Source organism: Lissotriton helveticus, chromosome 7 (assembly GCF_964261635.1).
Source record: "Lissotriton helveticus chromosome 7, aLisHel1.1, whole genome shotgun sequence".
Lineage (NCBI taxonomy): Eukaryota > Metazoa > Chordata > Amphibia > Caudata > Salamandridae > Lissotriton > Lissotriton helveticus.
In genome coordinates, this window is record NC_136068.1 from 1,695,173,508 (window position 1) to 1,695,198,655 (window position 25,148).

The 25,148-nt window shown below is 46.2% G+C and overlaps 1 protein-coding gene across 1 annotated transcript in view; it reads right to left on the reverse strand.

Moving 5' to 3' along the window:
- LOC144769642 (uncharacterized) overlaps window positions 1-25,148 on the reverse strand; it is a 1,000,462-nt gene that overhangs the window by 653,568 nt on the left and 321,746 nt on the right. The window contains exons 25-27 of the mRNA XM_078653818.1: window positions 10,055-10,267; window positions 5,138-7,724; window positions 170-311 (exon numbers count right to left, since the gene is read on the reverse strand). Coding sequence (XP_078509944.1) covers window positions 170-311; window positions 5,138-7,724; window positions 10,055-10,267 — 2,942 coding nt within the window. The remainder of the gene's footprint in view (window positions 1-169; window positions 312-5,137; window positions 7,725-10,054; window positions 10,268-25,148) is intronic.

Genomic DNA, 25,148 nt, shown 5'->3' on the forward strand with positions numbered 1-25,148 from the left:
AGAATAAGAAAAAATAGGAGAAAAAGGGAAAAAAGAAAAAGGAATAGGAAAAGAGGAAGGGGAGATAGTGGAGAAAAAGGAATAGGAGCTGAGAAAGGGAGAGAAGAAAGAAGAGAGAGAATGCATAGAAGACAGTACAAATCCATACGGATGACTGTAGGAAACATACCTGAAGGGAGGGGTACACGAAGGGAGGTGGGGAAGTGGTGATGCGGGACAAGACGGGTAAACTAGGATCAGAGACACAGCCGCGCCGAAACCTCACAGGAGTACAAAGGATAACACATGGTGAAGGGGAAACTGAGACACATCTGTATGGGGAAGGAAAGAGAGAAAAAAAAAGAAAACAATTAGATCAGGAACGTATGACATATATTCTAAGCAATATTAGATAAGACCTAAGTAATGCAGGGATCCAATATAAATATAAAGGAGGTCAATTGAAGAATTGGTCAATGAAGTTAAAGAGCAAAACAACAGCAAATAACAGCAAATACACAGGGAATATAAAAGTGATCATCAGCCACTATTGGAAGGCGAGGATTCCATTCCATCGTTGTTGTGTAGAAGAAGAAAATTACGGAGTTCGCCAGGTTCTTGAAAAGACCAAGACTTATTCTGATGAGTGACTCTGAAGGTACATGGGTGGAACAAGCCATATCGGGCCCCTAGAGAACGCAGAGATGGTCGTAGAGCCAGGAATTCCTTGCGTCTAGAAGCGGTGGCATTAGAAACATCTTGAGATATGTAGATACGTTGACCCTGCCAGGTTAATTGTCTTTTGGCTCTAGCAGCAGAGAGGATGGATAGTAGATCCGTGAATTTCAAAAATAGGATGATAACACCACGAGGCTTAGGAGAGGTGGACGAGCGCGCTCCAAGTCTATGGGCCCTTTGTATGCTGATGGACGTGGACGGTGGCATGTCCAATAACTTCGGAAGGAAGGAGGTAAAGAAGGTGACTGGATCATCCCCCTCAAGAGTTTCTGGCAAACCATAAAGGCGTAGGTTGTTCCTCCTATTACGATTTTCCAAATCCTCTGTGTGTCGCTGCAAAGAGAGGACAGTCTTCTCTAGAGACTCAATACGTTGCGTGTTAGAATGGACCTCGGGAAGTTGTTGTTCTATGGAGGAAATACGAGTGTCCATTACTTCCCACTTGTCCTTCAAAAGTTGCATATCTCTGCTCGTGTCCTCAATGAATGGGCGCAACGCACGGATCTCTTCCAGAATCAAGTCCATGGAAGATGGAGGAGAAGAGTCAGGTGTAGGAGAGTTCTGCTTCAACCTTTTGATAGACGATGCGGAGGGTGAAGACTTATTCGATGGTGGATTGCCTGAAGAAGAGCGCTGAGTGGAGGCAGTCGACATCTTGATAGATTGTGAGGAGGCACCCAAAGTGGAAGTACTCACAGGAATATTCTCAGAGGGATTGAATACAAACTTGGGTTTGCGCAACCGCACCATAAATGAGATTGAGTCAAAAGAATACACTTGACAAAGGAATTTATATAGAACTCCGTAAAGTGAAGAATCGGGACTTCGCACCACCTGAATATCAATGAGAAAGGCGCTGGTACACTGAAAACAATGAAAGGTTCATCTAGAGTGATCCATACATAGTCTTAAATGGGTCAGTGTACATCAAGTCAATTGGGGTTAATGTGTACTATAAAGCATCAGAGACGCGGGTACCCTCCATTTAGTGCGACAGTCTGGAACCAAATGACAAGAAACATAGGATGATATACTGCATAGGGTCAGGCCGAATGCCTATCCAGCTGTATGTGTTGAGAATCTAGGCCAAAGTCCAACCATAAAATCCAAGAGAGTATCGAGCAAAAGGCATGAATCCCTCAAAGAAAAGAACGTGCACATGCCACAGCAACAGATAACTTGTGGACAGTCACATAACAATGAACATCAGGACATGTCAAAGCTATGTATCCGTGTGAAGCGGGAGGTCACAGCCACATTAGTAAAGGAGGTGAGTGGCAGAGTGGAGATAATTTGCCAAAAGGAGGAACCGCGACTTTCAAGTCAGCCACGGTAGTCCTAAAATGGCGGCTGCAGCACCTCAAGGTGAAAGATGCGCCTGTACACGAACGAGGGCGGCGAGAGCCATGAAATAACCCCCAACGCTCACCTCTAAAGACCTCCGGAATAATGCAGGCACCGAATTGAGGAAAGTCTTCTCAGAAAGTGGAAGGGCAGAAGTTCGTCAGAGGATCCGCTGACGCTGAAGCACTGCACAAAATGGCGGATCTCGGCATCGCGTTCCCGGTCTCCGACTTCAAAACCTCAGGGAAGGTCCGAAAAAGGTACCAAGAGGCACAAACTGTTCACACCATGTTCCGGTTGAGAAATCCGGTGAGTTGCGATAGAAATAGCCCACTTCACCGCCGGGAGGCCAGAAGGAGGTGATACGGCACGGAGGAGCTCTTCACCTAGCCGTCCATCCTGCGCGGCACCCAAGCCACGCCCCTATGCTTTTTTTTTTAACATAACTGTCCCTTTAACACCTGGTCTGGGGTAGTAAGCACAACATAAATACAATTAGAATTAAAAGTGCACACATCGCAGCTCAATAAACTATTTGCACTACAACTGAAAAACAATAAATCTTTGTCACAAACCTTGGAGTGATTAGATCATTTGAAGCCAGTACCAGGCCCAACCACACTTATACGCTGTACTGCACATTTACGTTGCTTTCAGGCCAGCAGGCAGGCACCCTTGGAGGAACCCGAAGGCTTGACTTTGAAAAGCTGCCTGCCTGGTGTCCGTGTTTGCCAGCACAGGAAAGCATTTCATTTAAACTATAGTAATTCCCTGTCTGTTGATCCTAAATCACGGAACTACTATGGAGAGAAAACGGCGGGATAAGGAGAGAGCGACAGGTAAGGACCGTGCAGAAAAGGAAGATTGGAATAAAGTGCGAGTCCATCACCTCGAAAAGTCGAGATATTATAACACCAGTCCACTCACCCTCAGAAGTCCTCTTTTCTGGTCACAGTGTCGCAGTAGATGGAGGAGCTGTACACCACCATTCTGTCCAAAGAAGCCCGTTCAACGAGGTGCAGCTGCAGGTCATAGAGTCACCCTTAGGCCCTCACTGCTGGTGCTGGAATGCTCTAAACAGAATACACGAGGCGCAGCAGCATGCGTGCTGTGTATCTGTTTAGAGCACGTGGGTGAGAGGCCAGCCAAGTAATGCTGCAACCCCTCCCTTTCCATGTTGTCACTGTGGTGTTGTGGGTAGGCCTTCAGGCAACACAAAAGGAGACCACACGTGTGTACTCTTAGTGGTCAGTCAAGTGCCTGCCACGCCCAGGGCCCCGGGCCTTTTATTACTAACTGCACGTGCGCTCCGTCCGCACGTCGGGCGGAGCCATTTAACATACGCTTGGGGGGGGGAACAGGCAAATACAGTAACGCTGTCCGTGGGCAAGTTGGTTGCGCCCACCTAGCACAACACTACATTCCTCCTTTACCCTAAGGAAAAAACATAAATCAAACAGAGCCTCAAACGTCAATCTCTCAGCTTACAGTCTCTGAGGCTTTCAAAATGCAAATAGAACAGTCTTACTTATGAGGTGGTTGCGGTGCCGCATGGGTTCTCTCAGCGTCTGCAACAGGCCACGAAGTCCTGGTACTTCTGGGATGGCCTCGGGCAGGGGTGCAGATTGTACCTGCTCTGGCTGCGCTCGCCCGACTGGGTAGGGGTCAGTTCTTCAGAGTCTTGGGCTGCACCTGTTCCAGGATGGTTTTGGGGCACCTGCGGTTCACGTTCATTCTTGATTGGTGGGGCTGGGTCTGCTTACGGAATTTCTTCTTCAGAGGGGGCGTCTTCTCTTTCCGTGTCTCGTGGGCTTTGGGTCAGCCTTGGGTACTGCTCAGCTGAGTCCGGGAAACCATCGTCTTCCCTATCCAAAAGCCTTTTGAAGAAAGACACATTTCTGGTGACTGTTTCCCTCCCTTTTATGGCAGTGACCATGGTGCCATTGACACTGGTGGCAGTCCACGGGTGTAATTCGAACGGGAGGCGGAACTTCCCTCCCGGGTGGCGATCTTTCACCAACACCCGGTCGCCCACCTGAATGGGGCTATCTGCAGCTCTCCACCGTCTTGACGCCTCCTTGTTGGACTTGGTTCGCTGTTCCATGGATCGGTTGTTCGGAGTTGGGGCTGAGGCCCACATGGGATGGTGCGGGAGAGTATCCACCACCGCTCTGTTGAAGCAAAGGCGGCTCGGGGGGATCCCGGTGGTGCAGTGGGGTGTCAGTCTGTACTCTCTCAGAAACTGGAAGAGGGCTAGTTCGAGATTTTGGCCATCGGCCATGGCAATTTGGATGGTCTTATTTAGAGTTCTCATCAGTCTCTCAACCTCGCCATTAGCTTGAGGCCACCTTGGGGTTATTTTCCGATGTTTGATGCGGTGTGATTGTAGATACTCTGCCAGTTCACGCCATTGAAAGGAGGTCCATTATCAGTGCGTAACTCCCCGATGAGGCCATGGGTCGCTATGATTTTTTCTAGCTTCGGGATCACTTCGGAAGCTGCGGTGGAGGGCAAGATTTCAATTTCAGGGTATCTTGAGAAGTCGTCTACCACAACAAACATGTACCTCCCGCCCGGGAGGCTGCCGAAGTCTGCGCTGGCTCGTGCCCACGGGGCGGTCGGTCCTTCTTCGGTGATTACCGGTGCTGGGGGGTTGGGCAGGCTGGTCGCTATGCACACTGGACATCGTTGGATGACTTCTTCGACCTTCTTGTCGAGGCCTGGGAACCAGAGCTTGGTTCGAATGCGATTCTTCGACTTCATGATGCCCTGGTGGGCGCCATGGGCTAGGAGGACCGCTTGCTGGGTGAGGCTGTCGGGCAGAACTAGGCGGGGGCCTCTCAAAAGGCACCCTTCTGGCGAGATGGATAGTTCGTTCTGCACTTGGTAAAGTGCTCTTAGTGTGGCCTGGGCTTCTAGGGTGCGGAATGACGCTGGGCTCTGTAGTGGCTTCCAGTTTCCCGATTGGATGGCCAGGATGGCAATTTGCAGGCAGTCATCGTCTTTGGTGGCTCATGTTACATCTTCAAGGGAAATTGGCAACGGCCTCGACCTTTCTACGATCATTCTAACATACTCTTCAGTGGCGTCGGCTTCCGCGGCCTCCGTTTCAGTGACCGGGCGGGCTAGTCGAGACAGGTAGTCGGCGGGGTTTCTGGAGCCTGGCCGATACTCCACTGCGAATTGACATTCTTGGAGTTGGAGTACCCATTTCTCAATGCGTGGAGGAGGCCGTGAGGAGGATCCTTGGAACAGTGGGAGAAGTGGTTTGTGGTCTGTGATCACCACGAATGGGTGCCCGTACAGGTAAATGTGGAAATGACGGCATCCCCACAGAATGGCGATGGCCTCTCTTTCGATTTGTGAGTATCTTTGTTCTGTCGCAGTGAGGGTCCTGCTTGCGTACGCGACGGGTGCCCACTCTCCGCACGGTTGTTGCTGGGTCAGGACAGCGCCGCGGCCGGTTGGACTGGCATCTACCACGAGTTGAGACTCGTATCGAGGGTCAAAATAGGCCAGGGTTGTGTCAGCGGAGAGTGCCGCTTTGGTCTTCTGGAAGGCCTCCTGCTGTTCTCGTCCCCACTCCCAGGTGGCTGTGGACTTTGTGAGGTCACGGAGAGGGCTGGTGAGGTCGGACAGGTCTTTAATGAAACGCCCACAGTATGTCACCATTCCAAGAAAACTGCGGACAGCGGTCACCGATGTTGGGGCGGGGGCCTCATGGATGACTTTGTCCGGGTCCGGCCCTACGCCCTGGTCAGAGAATCTGTATCCGAAGAAGCTGATGTCTTTCCGGAGGAACTCGCACTTCTCTCTGTGGAGAGTCAGACCTCTCTCTTGCAGCCTGGCGAAGACAGCTTGGAGGCGTTGGATGTGTTCGTCCAGCGTCGCTGCGTGGACCAAAATGTCGTCGCTCACGTTTAGTACGCCGTCCAAACCCTGCAGGACATTTTGAATGATGTTCTGAAACACTTCGGCTGCACTGGAGATCCCGAAGTTGAGTCTGGTGTATCTCCACAGGCCTGCATGCGTGGAGAAGGTTGTTATCGGACGGGAGTCTGGGTGCAGAGGGATCTGGTGGTATCCCGACCTCAGGTCCATCTTCGAAAACCACTTTGAACCTGACAGCTCGCCAATGATGTCGTCTATGGTTGGCGTCAAATGGCGTTCTCTTTTGATCCCAAGGTTAGGGATGCGCATGTCCACGCAGATCCGCACGCCGTCTGGTTGTTTCGTTTTTTTGGTCACTACAATGGGTGACACCCACGGAGTGGGTCCGCTGACTCGTTCAATGATTCCGGCTCTCTCGAGCACACGTAGTTCTGCTTCCACTTTGGGTCGTAGGTGGAACGCTATGCGCCGGTGTCTGAGGGCCACTGGAGCGACTGAGTGATCTATGTGCAGACGGACGGCGGGTCCTCTTAAACAGCCGATCCCGTCGAACAGTGAGGTGTGTTGTAGTACGAGATGGTCGAGGCTGTGGGCTTGGACCGTAAGGGAGAAGTGGATCAGCCTTAGATCTTGGGCGGTCCGGCAGCCGAGGAGGAATCCGGACCCTTCTTGTGAAACATAGATCTTCGTCTGTACCTGTTGAGAGTCGTGTGATACCGTTGTCCGGAACACTCCGCAGAGGCGGAGGGGCCGACTGGTGCCGTAGGCGTATACCTGCACTCGCGTAGGATGGAGCACCGGTGGTTCGCATAACGTCTGGTAAACGCTGGCTGCCATGAGGTTGATTGTAGCCCCGGTGTCGATGAGGGCTGCCACTGCTTGATCTTGCACGTTCACTGTGCACTTGGGTTCTGCGGATGGTGTTGCCGCCAATGTGTTGAGCATCCATACTACGTGGACGGAAGCTGCGTCCGTTTCGTCGTAGTCCATGTCGCTGTTGGCGGCGGTCTCTGGCATCGGTTCGATTTGTTGTACTCGTCGGGGCGGGCCGTTGGACTTTTTCCTCTGTGAAGATAGACACACACTCGCGAAGTGATTGGCCTTTCCACAGGCGCTGCAGATTTTCCCGTGTGCAGGGCATGTTCCGCTGTGGGGGGTTGTTCCTCCGCACCACATGCAGGGGCGGTCGTGAGGCGACTGGGCTGGGCCTGGCCGAGGTCTTCTAGGTGGCTTCGTGCGCCTGTCTGTGGGGTTCGTCTTGATGGCGCACACAGGTTCAACTTTGACTGCGACCGTTGGTTTTGGTTCCATTCGTGCTGCTCGAGCTTTCGATAGTTCTTTGGATCGCCCGAGCGCTAGGATGTCCCGCATGGGCATGTTGTCTGTCTCTAGGACTCTTTCTCGTAGCTTTGAGGAGGCGCAACCTTGAATGAACTGAGCGCGGATCTCATCGTTTACATCCGGGAGGGTGCACGTGCTGGCTAGCTTCTTGAGTCGCGCATAGGAAACATCAACAGACTCCTCTGGGAGTTGGCGGGCTTGGCGGAGCAGGTAACGTTCGTAATCCGTGCTGGCGAAAGGTTCAAAGTACTCAGTTATGGCGGCGCGTAGCGTGGTGTAGTTCCTGGGTGCACCGGCCTCCACCACGTCCTTCGAGATATCGTGAATAGCCTCCCCTCCTAGGTGCAAAAGCATTGCACGCCGCCGCTCGACTGCGATGTCCGCCGCTACGAAGTAGGTTTCCAGGCGTTCCACCCATTTCCTCCACCGGGCTGCTTAGGACAGAGGCGTGCCTGTGACCGCGAAGGGTTCCAGTGGCGGCACGGCGGCCATGGCCATCGGGAGCGGCGGGGATGGCCGACTGCAGGGAAGAGCGTGGGCACAAGCTGGTCAGGAGTCCAGAAACACGCCAGGGGCGCTTGCGGGGTATCCCAGGTGTCAGCGGCGAGGTTCTGCAGCGTTGCACACGAGATGCGTGTAAAACGGCAGGCGAACCTCACGCGAAATGCGTGGGAGATGGCAGGCTGGCTGCAGCGGTGCACGCGGGATGCGTGATGGACAGCGCAGGATGTGCGCGGTGGGCTAGGCAGGCAGGCGAGGCGTCGGGGCTTGACACAGGAGAGCGCTGGAGCCTGGCTGGGACACAGGGGCAGAGAGCACGCACATGAGGCCACGATGCGGGGGAGGAGACAGCCGGTGAGCACGCCGGATACCGCTGTGAGGCTGGGCGGTAGGGCGGCGGGATGCCGGGCAGTCGTGGCAGGGCCTCCCCTCGGCTGGGCAGGCGGCAGGGCGCAGGGTGGCCGGGAGCGCTCCGTTGGAGGGCCGCGCCGAGGCAACAGAGCTGGCCGCACAGCAGGGGCTCGCCCAGTGAGAGGGGCGGAGCGCGGCACGCGGTGGGGTGGCGAGACCACCTCGTCGCCAATGTGGTGTTGTGGGTAGGCCTTCAGGCAACACAAAAGGAGACCACACGTGTGTACTCTTAGTGGTCAGTCAAGTGCCTGCCACGCCCAGGGCCCCGGGCCTTTTATTACTAACTGCACGTGCGCTCCGTCCGCACGTCGGGCGGAGCCATTTAACATACGCTTAGGGGGGGGGGGGTAACAGGCAAATACAGTAACGCTGTCCGTGGGCAAGTTGGTTGCGCCCACCTAGCACAACACTACAGTCACTGTGACGATATGGCAAAGGGAGGAGTGCTGAAAGGCAGCTTATGATAGAAAAGCAGCCCCAGGAGTACAGGGCTGATCCGGTACATGCCCGGGTCTGCTTTAGAATGTGCCGGTTTTAAAACGTAATTTCTGGGCGGGTCCATAGTACCCTAATTATTGCAGAATCAGGCTGACAGCATGCCCGCCCAGACTGCTTTACTTTTATTCTTGCAGTCCTGGCCATAGACACAGCTTGCGCAGTTGTCTAAATTAAAACCTGCTTGACATCCGTTTTGCAGAAAGGACTCGTGCTGCATCTTAATAGTTTGAAAGCATGTTAATTGCTTTTAGCAATTACCATCGATCCATCACATTTAATTAGGAGGGCGTAGCCCCTCCGCCCAATCCCAGAAACCGCCCCTGATCCCTAAGTAGGACCACTTCAGGATATTGAGCTTCATGCGGAGGAAGTAGAAGAAGCCCCTCTTTCAGAAGATCCATTTTCTTACAGATCTCCAGCAACAAAAAGGAGGGTTACTCCACCATCTTATGTCACATCATCACATTATGCACGTGCTAGGATAAATCTTATGATGATCATCATGACAGTTGTGAGTTTGATCAGCCCTATACATGCAGCCACATGTCTGTGATTGTTGGCTGCTTTAATTGCTCACACTTAATTGATCGCACACCGGTCATAAAATTAATGATTGCAAAGAACTATGCTCTTGCTCTGCCTCAGAGTCTTCTTGATACACTACTACTCTAACAGGTTTTCTTCAACCTTGTGTCACCTACAAGCTTTAATTTTCTAACAAGATTTCTTTAACCTTGTGTCACCTATTTTATTTTTCACTTACAATGCATTCTCTTCTAACAGGATTTCAGGTTTTACCTCAACCTTATCTTTTAATTTGATTACCACTTTTCTCTGTGCTTTAATTTCTTTTACTCACTTTTCCCATTTGCCTTTATACAGTTCAAATTCTCTTGACTGCTGTTAACTTCTTCAATTGGAGGTAGTGCGATGTAGGTCCATTCAGGTGATTTGTACTTCTGATTTGGTCTTCTTACTCTTTTCGGCCTTTGGACAACCTCTATTTTCTCTCCCAATCCCTCTCTTTGACTGGTTATTATGTTAACCTGCTCCTCTGGCTTTCTTTCTTTGTTAACCAGTTTGAATCTCAGTCCATCATTTCCTTTAGGCCAATTGTCTCCTTTATAAACTCTTTTTGTCTTAGACTTAGTGGTGTTATGTTCAACTCTCCAAGCCCTTTTTCTTGAACTCTTTCTTAATGGAATTTCATCTCCACTGTCGTCAGTTTCACTTTCAGTGTCCTCGACAGTTTCATTTACAATGAACTTTACAACGTCTTTTTCTTTTTCAGAGTCAGTTTTCTTTTTTGACAGTTCTTTCACTCTGTTAGGAACATCTCCATAGCTGGTACTCGTAATCTCATCCTTATCTTGAGTTTTTCCTTCTTTTCCAGTTTCAGGATCTTCGTTCCTGCTCCCAGAGCTTTCAGACTGTTCTTCAGAGTTCTCTCCCTTATCAGCTTTATCTTCACTTTGCTCAGTGTCTTCACTAGTGTCAGTCTTTACCAATTCTTGATCTTCAGATTGATCTTCAGAATTCGATACTTCAAGACTTTCTCCTTCTCCTTCAGACGCAGAGCTAGTATTTGATACTTCCAGATATCGACGTTCCTGTCGATCTTCAGTATCTGGACCTCTCTCTGGTTCACCTTCAGAGTCAGAATCAGTTGTGCTTTCACCCTCTTCGTTTGGATTTTCAGGTTCAGGCACACGAATAGTATGGCTTGCGTGTACCCATCTTTGCACTCCAGCACACTTAACTGCAGTGATGCTAACCAAAATGACCCGTCGTGGTCTCTGCCAATGAGGCACCAAACAGTTTCTTCTGCGGTGTACATTTATACGCACCCAGTCTCCAGGAACTAGGTTATAAGCTGGATTTTTCTCTTTGGTGTTTGATTCAGTTCCCACCTGATGGAACACACAAGTCACCACGTCAGACAGGTTTTTGCAATAATCCAGTATGATGTCATCATTTATTGTTAACAATTTATCAGCTGGTACAAATGCCTGTCTCATCACTCTACCCATCAGAATTTCATGTGGACTCAATCCAGTTTTTCTGTCAGGTATGCTTCTTAAGGTCATCAAAACGAGTGGCAAGGCATCTGGCCACTTCAGTACTGTTGCCAAACACATTTTTGCAATCCTGTTCTTAATATTTCCATTTACCTGCTCAACTACTCCTGAAGCCTCAGGTCTGTAAGCACAATGCAGTTTCTGACGAATGTCCAGTGCTTCACATACCATTTGCATGAGTTCATTCTGAAAATGGGGGCCACGATCAGTCTTGATCGTTACTGGGAAGCCGAACCTAGGGATGATTTCCCGTAGGAGTAACTTCGCAACAGTTAGCCCATCATTCCTCCTCGTGGGGAAGGCCTCTACCCATCGGGAGAATAAACAGATGATCACCAAAACATATCTGGGTCTGTTACATGGCGGAAGCTCACTGAAATCCAATTGCATTCGTGTAAATGGACCTCCCTCCCGTCCTATGGTTCCCAAACTTACAATTGTTCTCCTGTTTGGATTAAACTGTTGGCACACAAGGCATCTCTGGCACAAGCTCTCAGCAATCATCCTGAATTTAGAATTATTCCATGTCTGTCTAAATAGGCGAAGCATAGCATCTCTTCCTATATGAGCTTGACCATGGTACATTTGGGCGATATTTGAGATCATGCTATCAGGCATTACTGGTCTTTCATCTTTGTAAACCGGGATTTCATCCTCCTCTCTTTGTCTCCATCCTGCTTTTAACCAACCATTTTTCTCTTCCTCATCAGCTTCTTCCTGCATTTGCCTCACTTCCTGCCAAGTCTCAACTACAGTTGTTACCATTAAAGGACTTGAAACATGCTCCTTTTCTCTGTCCCTGTTAATTGAGGCCGAATTTTTGGCACAGTACTTTGCAATTGAGTCTACATACCTGTTACCTCGGGTGATGTAGACATCCCCCTTTTTGTGTGCTGCACACTTCACGACAGCTATTTTGTCAGGTAGCTGAATCACATCTATCAACATTCTCACGAACTCTGTAGTACGTGTGGGGGATCCTGAAGAAGTCAAATAACCTCTTTGTGACCACAGTTGTCCGTAGTCATGGACAACCCCAAAACCATACTGACTATCGGTCACTATGGTTACCTTGATTTCCTTTCCCAACTCACATGCTCGAATCAAGGCAATATTGAGCAGAACGGATTTCTTTTAGACAGGAAGCTTCCAATACATCTGCCACTGTACAGACAGCATATGCTGCTCTCAAAGCACCGTCATCTGTTCTCAGACACCAACCATCCACAAACATCACATAATCAGATTCAGGCAATGGCTCATCTCTGATGTCTGGTCTTGGTTTTGTACAGTTTCAATAACATCTAAACACTTGTGATCAACCTAATTTCTCACTTCTGTCTCCATGGTGTCAGGCAATAATGTGGAAGGGTTTACATTTACGCATCTAGAGATTGTCACATTTTCTGCTCCTAGAATTACTTTTTCATATTTTGTCATCCTATTGTTGGTCAAATACTTTGTTTGCGTTCTAGTGAGGAGTATCTCCACAGAGTGAGGTACATACACTCTTACAGGAAATCCCATCACTATTCCTTCACTTTGTTCTAGACTGACGCTTGTGGCTGCTACTGCTTTCAGACAACCTAACAATGCTTTTGCAACAGGATCCAAAACCGCTGAGAAATACGCTATTGGCTTTCTCAGTTTTCCATGTCTCTGAATTAGTACTGACAATGCACATCCTTCTCGTTCACTGCAGTACAGTTCAAACTCTTTTTCATAATCGGGCATCCCTAAAGCTGGTGCTTCACATAAACTCATTTTTAACTGTTCAAATGCTTCCATCTCAGTTTTGGTCAAAACTATAGGGTCTCTGGTATCTGCTCTGGTTAATCTCTGTAATGGCTTTGCAATCACTGAGAATCCACTAATCCACTGTCTACAATAACCCACTATTCCTAGGAACATTCTCACTTGTCTTTTAGTTTTTGGTGGCTGCATTCCTTGTATCATTTTAATTCTCTCTGCTGTGACTTGTCTGATTCCTTTGGCAATCTTATGACCTAAGTATTGCACTTCTTTTTGACAAAATTGTAATTTAGATGGAGACACTTTATGTCCCTCTTCTGCTAAATGATTCAGCAATGCAACGGTATCAGTTATACATGCATCTTTTGTCTTTGAGGCCACTAGGAGATCATCAATATATTGAACCAATACAGACTCTCCAGGTATGCTCAAACTGTCTAATGATTTCTGTAGTAACTGATTAAAGATCATTGGACTTTCAGTATACCCTTGAGGAATTCGGCACCATGCCAAGATACGATCTCCGTATCTGAACGCAAAAATTGGCTGGCTTTATGGGTGCAATGGAACTGTAAAGAACGCATTACACAAATCAATCACAGTATACCACTCTGCGTCATGGGGAATTTGATATAAAATCTCTGCTGGATTTGGTACAATTGGACAACATGGGACAACTATTTTATTCACCTTTCTCAAATCCTGTACAATTCTAAAGGTTCCATTTGGCTTTTTCAATCCCATTATCGGTAAATTACAAGGACTACTCTCTATTTCTCTCAGTATGCCTTGTTCAATCAGTTTGTTTATTACTGGGGTTATTCCTTCTAATATCTCTGCAGTCATTTTGTACTGGGGAATGTTCGGGTAATTTGCACCTTCTTTTACAGAGATTTTTACAGGATCTACATCTCTCATCAATCCAATATATTCTCCAGTGAAATCCAACACTTTCTCTTTCATTACCCTTTTCAATTCATCAGGAATCTTTTCTCTATCAAACACAGGAAACAATTTATTTTGTTCTGCCTCAATCATAAGCATAGTCATTTTATACAGGCTATCTTCATCTGGGGTTTGCAGTTCTATGCCATCTGGTGAACAGTATATGGCACAGTTCATCTTGCACAAAATATCTTGTCCTAACAGATTTACAGGGCTACTATGACACACCACAAATCTGTGCATATCTTTGAAATTTCCAATTTCTACTTCAACTGGTTGTGTCAAAGAGGTTTTAATTTGTCTATTAGCTACACCTACAACCTGGATGTGATCTCCCGAGAGAGGAAGGTTTTGAACTTCCACTGAGCTAACAGTGGAACGGGTAGCACCAGTGTCCACTAGGAAAGTTATTTCTACATCATTCACTTTTCCGTTTACAAATGGACCAGACTGATCTACCTCAAGAGTGACTCCAAGAGGGGTCCAGCTACTTTACTGTTTTGGGGGAACTTACTTTGGAGCTGCTGCCTCCTCAATTCCCTGCCCTGTTGCTGCTCGTGTTGTTTCCCTCCCGCCGCCTCAGTCCATTGCACCGCAACGAGGCGAGCGAGGTGCAGGGAGACTACAACCCCCAGCACTCCTTGCGGCGGAAGCCGCCTATGCCCTCACCGTGCCCGGAGGCGCATAAAACACAGCTGAGCCCCCGCATCGCGGGATTGCGCGCGGGACGCACTGGGAGAATCCCGGGACAAGGGCGGGACCATCTGAGGCCGTCCGAGGCTGGACGTGGCTGGGCTGGGCCACATCTCATGGCTTTTGAACTTCAGAATCATTATCAACAAAGAAGTGAGACTCACGAGCACTACCATTAACTGTATGTAGGGAGGAAAAACTTTGGTTGTGATTTTAGCCTTGTATTTTATGTTTTTGGTAATGAGGAAATTTGGATTATAGTTTATCTAGTTCTATCTACTTCTATTCATAATAGCTTTTGCACATTTTGTATACATCTTTGGTTTTAGCTGCTTAACGCAAATATGTCCAAATGAAAGGGTAATAAAACCCCCCTGGAGCTAGCTAGCGCCACGCTCGACAACTATCTGGTAAAAGCGGTTAAGAAAATAAATAATGAAATTGACAAAACTGAACGGCGATTATCGCTGGGTTTGGGCAGCCAAATAATCCCTCTACACCCCTGGCCATATCACCCATAGATATTAGTAGGGACCCCGGTAACTTAGTTGGTTCTTCCCCTGAGGTTCCAGCTCAAATAGTAATAACACCTACCAAATTGGCTGAAATCTCTAATACCCCTATTCAGAGATCTCCGGTCCCTAGAACAAGAAGGGGTTGTAGAAAAACCCAAACTAAACGTGGGGGAAATCATAACAAAAAAGGAGTTAAAACGCCACCAACAAGTACTATAGGAGGCGAGGAGGTGATGGATAACTCAAGCACAGTAAAAATAAATGCTGATCAGCTTGATCTGTTGATTAGTATTATGGGTGTTAAAATAGAAAATTCAATCAAACCCCTAACAGAAAAGCTAGATCTGATTTCTATAGAGGTATCAAGGTTAGGCCACTTATTATCTGCCCATATTGAATCAGAGAAGAGACCTAGAGTTGAGGATGAAGATCCCGGGGGCAGTAAAGCTGTGCTAAGCGTACCTAACTCAGCTGTTAACTGTAATGGGGTGATAAATATGACAGAACCAGACATGCCTAACCCCCAACCGACAGCATGTCGGAAGAACCGGGAAGTAGAATCTGAGAGTGGCCTGGTGCCGATAGAAGTGAAGAGAAGCCATACAAATAACCTACCTCCTGACTGCGCTCCATATGTGGTTGTTTTAACAAATGTCCCACCTCTTGAACAACATTTGAACCAGAGCCAACAGGAATCGCATGAATCTCTTAAAAATAAAACTGTGTTCTGGCTCCATAAACATTGTGGGTTCCCTACAATCTATTCTGATCAGATTTTAACTACTAGACGGGCTAACTGGATTGGCAACTCCAGTAAGAGTAGCGGAGGAGACTGCGTTATTGTTAATTTTAAATACCCCCAACATGCTGCTATTGCCTTGTTAACAGCGGCTTCATCACCATATTCTGAGAAGGGCATATGTCTACGTCCACTTGTTTTCTTCTATAGACATATTATTGATGAACCCTCAGACAAAAGTAGAGGAGGCCCCCTAACCCCCAACAAACGTACCAACCCACGTCCTGTATTTGAGGTACCAGTGCTAAATCGCTATCAGGCCCTAAGTACCCTAGATGCTAATGATTGACTTAGCCAAGACTGTTGTTCTTACCCTGAGGTGATCCCAGCTTGTCAGGTGGCTGGAGTAAGTGAACAATCTGTAGCCCACGGACCACCATCACTGGTCTATCTAAGTTTAGCAGTAGTCAGTAGGGATATGTTAAAAGGTGATCATAACGTAGGGGATGGACAACATGAAGTGCCCACTTAAGATAGTATTAAGACAGAGGACAAAAATGGCATTTCTATTGTTAGCTGGAATATCGCTGGCTTGAATTCTAAGGGCGATGTTTTGGGCTGGACGAATTTGATTAATACTTATGACATTGTTTGCTTTCAGGAAACGTGGAGTACGGATTTTGTCAACTATGAGGGGTTTGTTTCTTACAATTTGTTAGCACAGGGCTCTATATCAGGAAGAGCCAAAGGTGGACTTTTGACCTTAGTTTCCATTAATCAGTCCATTACTGTAAAAAGGTATCTGGCTGTGGGTGCTCATGTTCAGATCCTTTGGCTGTATGAGAGACAAGGACGCAATGTACTTCTCCTTAATTTTTATAATAACATTTTTGATAACACTAGGATGCAAGTTGTAAAGGATCTGGCCATTGCCATTGATAATCTGATTACAGAATTGAATGTTTCTTTTGATGTTATCTGGGTGGGTGATTTTAATATCTCGACTTGTGGAATGTCAACCCAAAAAGTCTGTGGGGTTAAAGATAATACTGGTCTGGATGATCTGCATTTTCCCCATAATAGTTATGGAGAAACACTTAATAAATTCATGGGCGTACATGACCTGGAGATTTTACATTTCTCAAAAGATGATAAAGGCCAGACCGTCCCTACTTTTAAGAACCGTTATACCAGCTCAATCATAGATCATGTAATTGTCTCCTCCAATATTGTTTCTTACTGTCTGGCTCCTAGGAGAGAAGTCTCCTCTCTGAGTGATCATAATTGTATTAATCTAGAAACTACACTTTGGGGGGGTAGGTCTGTCTGTCCTGGGAGAACCACATAGACCAAATGGAGTAAGACTGAGATGGAAAGGCGAAATATCTGATGAACTACTGAGCTCCATTGTTAAAGAATGCTTGGCAGATATTACCCTTATCCTAAACAATAATATTGAACCAGATCGGGTTTTAAACGTTTTTAATGGTATTAATAAATGCATTGATGACAGGTTTACTAGACATGATAGAGTGCAGCATAAACAAGGACCGGGTTGGTTTGATCATACATGCACTACACTATTAACGGAATTGAAACATGCATTGATGTCAAACCCCAGGGATACCAAGCTAATTATTAAGCTGAGATAAGATTACTAACTCGTTGTGAAATGTAGGAAAGGAGAGCTGCAGCAGCAGGCATGGGAAACCCTTAATCAAGCCGCTAAACTTTCTAATTGCGCACTTTTCTGTGCAACGGTTAACTCTCCTTTCCTCAAGGAGGAAACTATCCAGGAGCTTACCTCTAACGTTTCCAGCTATGGATGGGTTTCCCATTTCTCTATGATTTTTAAATCCGATAACTATAATGAAACCAACCCTAGTAATTAGCCGGTGGTACCTTTGGACATTATTGTTGCTGAGGTCGAACTTGGTATTCGTGCAAGCAAGGGGGGGTAAGGCCCAAGGACCAGATGGGGTACCCAGCAATTTCTATAAAGCAGCCCCAGAGATGTGGAGCCCTCTTCTGGCTATTGTCTTTAATGCAGCTGTATATACCGAGGCCCCCAACACCTGGGGGGAGTCAATTATAATCCTGATACATAAGAGGGCAATAGGTCAGATGTTAAAAACTACTGCCCTATTTCTCTTCTAGACTCCTCAGTCAAGATCATGAGTAGAGTTATGTTGGTCAGATTGGAAGAGTGGGTGGAGCAAGAGGGGATTTTGGCTAATAGCCAGTATGGATTCCGGAAGGGACGGGGTACACTCGATCAGTGTATTAATTTAGATCTACTGATCGGGAAGTATACGCAAGCCAAACATGATTCACTATATCTCTGCTTTGCAAATCTAAGCAGCGCTTTTGATCTGGTGGACCATTCCATCCTATGGCCAACCCTGTTACAGCTTGGGGCACCGGAGGGCATAATCTTCTTTCTTGCCAGGTTATATGAAAAATTACTAGCAAGCATGCGCTATGGCACCAAAGGAGAGTGTACCCTGAAATTAGTGTTAACAGAGGTATTGGACAAGCCTGTGTTCTTGCCCCCCTGCTTTTTACCTTATTTATTAATGAAATTGACGCAGTTTTAAAAAACATTATTGCTGATGCCCCCCAGGTCAACGGTGTCACAGTGCCGGTGTTATTATATGCGGATTACGCCGTGCTGGTTTGCATCGTTTGATTGACAGATTTGCTGTTTTTATTGAGGATAGGAAACTGGTCATCAACAAGGGAAAAATGCATACCATGACCTGTGGGACCAAAACAAAACTGTCTAATGCCTTTTTTATTGACAGCCAAAAAGTGCAACATGTAGATAAATTTTGCTATCTGGGTATAACCTTTTCAAAAGATAGCAAATGGTCTAACGAATTTACCAAAGTTCGTAATAAAATGGCTAAAAATGCTCACGGGGTTTTTAGATTTGCGGCCAAGATTGGAGACAGAGGTACCAGGGATATGCTCCAGATTTACCAAGCCAGATGTGTGTCCACTGCATTGTATGGGGCATGTGTTTGGGGACATAGCTGTGATTATAGTCTGCAGACGGAGGAAAACTCTTTCCTGAAAAAGCTTCTCTGTTTACCTCCCTCCGCCCCTACTGGGACGATCCATAGAGAACTGGGGATTAATTATTTGATTGACTTACTATCCTTAAGGCCTCTTATGGTTTGGCGCTCCATCTGGTTAAAGGAGGAGAAAACTTTTAACAGATCTGTTATAGAGGATTGTCTCTCCCTAGACAACCACTTAAAAATCCCTTGGTTAAAATATATTGTTGATTGTTTCCGAGAAATTTTTAATATAAATATTATGGCCGATCCATGTGCTGCTACCGCAATACCCAAAAGTAAGCTGAAATCAACTTTTTTAGCATATAGAGTGAGGAGGCGGATATTAAAGATCGGGGTGCTGCCCTCCACTATGTTTTATAATAGCTATATTGTTAACGAAGGTTACCCCCTATATCTAGCTATGGTGACTAGACCATCCCATATATTTGTACTCACTAGACTAAGGTTTGGGCTGGTACACCATTTGGTGACTCTGCCCAACCTTAAAAATTACCCCATCGGCCCATGTCTATGCGATGGTCTATCAAAACAAAGCACCTTGCACTTTCTACTGATTTGTAAATTTTACATGAATTTTCGTATTGCCTATTTAAAACCCCTGTTTATTAAATATGGCTCACGTACTGTTAATGAAGCTATGAAATTAATTTTTAATATGCAATCTGTAGATACATGCTTTTTTACTGCTACTTTTTTAAATCAATCAATTAATGCCAGGAAAAGTATGTTGTTTTAATCTTTGTGTCTGTATTTCTGTTTAACTCTGCAATATCTGTTATCCTATGTGTTATGTATGTGCTTTTATGGTCATTTTTATATGTACTGAATAAAGCTTTATGAAATGAAATGAATGAGTGACTCCAAGCACACACTCTTCTTCCCCTCTCAGGCACCGTCAGAAACTTTCATCCAATTCACTCCCACCTTCCTCTTGTAACCAATACTGTGGACTCACATTCACTCTAGGCGATCTATTTACCTGCTCGCCTCCGCTGAATCCTGTCTCTGCACTGTATCTCTGATGGTTTACACTGTGTGGAAGTGGCGGTTGCGGCACCTGCCTTAGCTGAGTAACTATCTGCTGCTGTTGCGGTTGCTGTTGAATTACCTCATTCTGCACCTGTGGATTCAATTATGTATTTTCTGGATTAGCTCTTGGTAGATACTTACACTCTTTTCTCCAATGCTCTATCCTGCCACAATTATGACAGGGATATTTTTTCTTCAGCTCTTCTATATTCCCTACTAATTTTGTTTTACCAAAACCTCCTTTCAGTTTTCCCTGATTTGGGTAATTATTTTACTGTCAATTTGTGCTACTTGTTCTGCTACCTTCACTTGTGCCCACATAGCTTTCTCTTTTAATTTCTTTTGTTTTGCATCAATTACTTCACTGCAATATTTAGCTTTTCTCAAAACCTCATCTACAGTGCTCGACTGCCATCTTATCAAGGTGTGTCGGATCATGTCTCCAATTTCTGGTCTTAGTCCATACACAAATCGATATACAAAGTGACTCATGTCCTTTTCGCTCAACTCTTCATATCCACTGTATTGTTTAAACACCAACATCAATCTTTCATAAAATGCATGTACAGATTCTTTTGGTTCCTGTGTAGTCCTGTCTATTTTAACCCAATCTGTCTCTTTTGGTTGAATTTTATTTTTCAAGAATACAATTACTTGTTCATATTTGTGCATTACATCCGGTATGGGGCACCTGTCACTTTGTCTCGAGGATATTCCTTCCTTGGCAAATCTACCGATATTTTGCATTCAGTCCATAAGTCTGCTGGCACAACTATATCAAATAATCCATCCAGATCAATCCATAACACTTTTGAAACTTTCACAAATCGATCTACCTGTCGATACCATTCTACTGGCTTTTCTCTCAATCTGGGGAAATCATTTGTAAATGATAATATATCCTGTCTACTCCATGGTACATGTACATATCCTCCTCCAGGTATTTCTCTCATATGGAACTCATTTACGACTGTCTCTTTTTCTCTGACTGGAAATGCTAAATCTATTTTCTCTATGCTCCTTACAGGTGTAGCAGAATCAGATTCTGCTCCAGTTGCATATTTGTAGGGTAAACTCTGAAAGTTAAGTCAGGCGGATTTACATTATTTGTTTGTCTAATTTCTGACAAATCTGGATAAATATTTCCTCTCACTTTTTGCAAACTCTGTTGCAAAGGAATTGTCAAACTTGGTTCTTTTATTCTTTGGTTTTCAAACACGGGAATTACAGGTCCTATCGTTACTGGGACTGTAACTGCTTCTATGTTTTTCGTTAATTCTTGTATTTTCTCTGTCAGCGCATTTTTAGTCCGTATATATTCATCAGTACTTGTTTGTTCTTCAACTCGTTTTTCTACTCTATTTACGCTCTCTCGCTCACTATTTTGCTTTGGAGTACCAGTAATTCTTGGTTCTGTTATTGAAGTACTCGGATTATATCTCACTTCTACTCTTTCGGGTACATCTCTAAAATTAGAAAATTGCATTGGGGTCTCATTATTCCTTTCATCTACGGGTGGAGCATTAGGTGTAGTCTATAAAGAACCTGGTCGATATGGTGACGGTCTCCTATTTAATATTTCTTCTAGCACAGAATCCTCTGATTCATTGTCACCATAACCTTCTCTCCCTGTTTCAATATTTTCCCTCTTTTCTGTGCATTTCCGCCCTTCATAATCATCCAGTAATCTAACTGGAAACATGCCATCACACATGTCAGAATTTCTCCACCTACGCATTCTACTCTCATGTGTCTCTCCCCATAAATTTCGAAATCTACCTCTTGGTCTGACATGTTCTTTCAATCTTTCGCTTTCTAATTCATGCATCTCATCCTCCCATTCAACTAAAGCTTCGATCTGAGTTGGTCTGGGTCTTGGGTCAAGATTCATCATCTTTTCTCTCAAATTACTCAAAACTGCCACATCAAAAGATCCTCCTTCCGGTAAAGCTATCACACCATCATTTCTGGTATATCTCACCCAATTCTCTAACCAAGCACACGTATGGTAACCATATTTTGACAACATATAGGAAGCAGGCGTTTTCGGCAGAGGAAGCAATTTTCCCTCACTTGTGACTATCGCCTTGTCCTTTACAAACACATTTTTCAATTTCTTAAACCATGAAGGTTTCTTCTTTTCCTCGCCATAATGGTAATCCTTTTTTCTGTAAATTCCCTGTCTTTCAAAAGATCGTGTACTTCCCTGTTGCTGTTCCATAGCACCAACCTATCGCAGCGCGGTTTACACTAGCGTACCAATTAGAATAAGATACGTCTCCTTAGTGCTTAACCAATAGGTTTGCTGCTTTTCGTGATGCACCAATCAGCTCTTTGCCCTGTCTTGGTCACGCGGACCAATCCCAGCACGACACTTTTGACGTCACCAGCGCTCCGGCTTCTGCAGCGCCGACTGACCCCTCCTTTACAAGATTTTTCAAGAAGCCGTATTTGCAAGATATTTTACAAAATCGGATAGTAACTTACACAAAACAACTCCATTCGTCTGTTTCGCTAAACAAAGTAATAGAATTTTCTCAATCACACAAGTATTCTGTATTTCCAGTAGACAGCGCTTACCTCCTCTCTACCACAGAATTTTGCACCACTTCCTCTACTTTACCCTTCTCTCAAGCTCGGGTTAAGCTATGTTACTCTCCCAGCAGTAAGTTTTAAATCAGGATACACAATGATCCCTGTACTTGAAAACAAAGATTTTATAGACTGTCCTCGCTATACATTTATCCTTTCACACGTAGTGTCCCTAAACAGTGATATACGACGATACCACCTCAGTATACAACAATACTACTTTTTGAAACAGACTATGCGATGTGCAGCTTCACTTGCCACACTTCCTCTGCCTGCAGACAGAGTGACCAGCTTCACGCAATACTCGGAAGCCTTTTCAGGACTACATATAACGTAATACGAACTCACCAGATGTTAGTCATAATTCTGTCTATCAAAACCCTTATATAACACTTTATACATTATCCTAGCTAATTCTATAGCAACCAATGCTCTGCTACCAAGCTAATTACTGATGCAGCAGTTCTCCCAAAATTATTTCTAAAACCATAACACCTTTCTCTGAAGTACAAAATCATACATATACTCGACAGTGGGGCACATGACACTGCGAGTTACTCACAAACAGTTAAACCTTACTCCATGAATCGGTAAGATTCAAAGGAGAGCTGCTGTATCATAGAGGGATGTCTAAAACTATAACTGAATATTTATTCTATTTACACCTGCAGTTTAAATGAGTTTACCATGGTTTTCATTAACAAAACATTTATTTACACACGCCGCCACTGTGGTCAACGGATCTGCTACTAAAAAATTAGGCGTAGGAAAACTCAAGACCAGCTTAATTCTCCATTTATCTAATTGTTATTAAAAGCTTGGGGGCGTGGCTTGGACGGCAGGAGGAATGGCCGCCTGAACCGTGTGCTCCGCGGAAAAGGGAGAGCGAGCTTTCAGCTACCACTGCTTCCAGCGGCGTGATTCGGCCCAGATGCACAGCGCTTGCATCCGGTCCCTCGCTGCACACACCGATGACCTGAAATAGGTCTGAGACCACTTTCGAAGGTCTTTGCTGGCCTCTGAGCGGACGCGCAATCCTCACCTCGGGCTTTGCCCAAAATGGCGGCGTCCTGTCGCGGCTCCAGCGCCTGATCACCGAGTGAGCTAAGGTGCTCCTACGTTCTGCAAACGACCCCCGCCGGCGGCGGAGGACTCACAGCCCCAGACAAAAACACAGCCGGTATCCGAATGCCATCGGAGGGAGGTACGTGAGCAGCTGAGGAGGAATCGCCTGGCTCCACGCGCCTGACCCTAAAATGGCGGCGGCGCCGATAGCGATCTCCACGAGGAATGTGCTCACAGACCCTTGATGAGCTTCAGGGCCCTCCACAAGCCCATCTGCTGCCATCCTCAGCCATCTGATGACCTAACCTACTGCCAAATGAAGGTATGTGCAGCCCTACAAGCCTCGCCACTTCTGTCGATGGTGGCCAGTGTCTGAGCCCATATCATTAAACCCACGTGGGGTTTCCTGTCCGACCACATAGCCACAGGCAGCATTAACATCCTAAGAGGAGTTCTACTTCCACGAACTACAAGAGCAGCACACCCCCGCTAACAGGCACTGATCGGTCTCTGCACCCTGCCCATCCGCAATCCAGTCGCCATTACCCAGGGTCATACATCCTTTGGAATCTGGTCCTGCCCTCTCAGGTGGCCACAGGGGCGTACGTAATTCCTGCAGACGTCCCTCCTTTTGTGTGGGTGCCAGTCGCGACAGCCAGCAGCGTCTTCCTACAGTATCTAAGATCTGGCTGGCTCCCCGCAAACGCGATCAGTGATCAGCATCAGTGGTTCCACTGCCATCTCTTAGCACATAGGTGCCAGCCTCGTCAACAAGCGGTGCCCTTCTACAGCGATTAAGTTCGAGCAGGCTCCCAACGAGGGCGAACTCAAACCAGGCAACAATGGCAAAATATAGAGGGCAGGAATAACCCTAAAAAAGTAAAGCCTGAAAGCCTGTTGGACTCACCCATCAAAAGTAAGGCAGACATGGCAGCCAATATAGAAATGATCCTAAGAAAGATGGCAGATCTACACGAACTTTCTAAATCTACCAAAACCAACACCGACTCGATGCAACTGGAGCTCACTGCAATCAGAGCAGATATAAATGTGATTAATATTGGCTTGGGCGCAGCTGAGCAACGAATAAGCGACGTGGTGGACATATCGAAACAATCAGTCGCCAAAATCAAAAGTCTAGAAAAGATCACGGAAGAGATGAAACGTCACAATGCAGAGTTGGAGGACAGGAACAGAAGAGGAAACATCAAGATCTTTGGTGTGCCAGATAATTCCGAAAAGGATGCGGATTCCTGCGTAGCATTCCTCGAATCATGGATTCCCATGATAACCAAATTGATCTTCCCACACGGCCTTGAATTGGATAGGGCACACAGGATCCCCACCTTCACTACCAAGAACTCCAATGGCCCCAGACCACTGATCTGCACACCACTTAGATTTCAACACGTAGAGATGATCCTCCAATTCGCGAGAAGAAACCACTCCATCACATGGGAAGGCCATAGAATCATCTTCACACAAGACTACTCTAGAGACACGGTATCAATCCGCAAAGGGTTCCTGGAGCTCAGAGACAGGCTAAGATCCAAAAGCATTCCTTTTTCTTTTGCTGGACCAGCGAAATTCAGGATCGTCTTCAACGGCCATCCGAGATACTTCACAGACCCCAAAATCCTTGCAGCTCTTCTGGAAGATCGTCAGGAACAAGAATGGACCTAGCGTTAGGCCTCTCGAACAAGAGGAAGACTTGATATCATATGTTCTCACACGCAGTCAGGCTCATTCTCAATCTCGAGCTCAAGTGTAAAGTGTCATTGTCGTGCTTTAATGGTGCTAGTCATTAATTAGCGGTTACAGGTCTCCACATGTCTCCACAGGTATCCTCATCTGTAATGTGAGTAGGCCTTGTGCCCCATGCATTATTATTATTACGTGTTCTACTCACGTACGTTGCATTTTCATGTTATAGGCTACGTTGTTCTTTATTGCT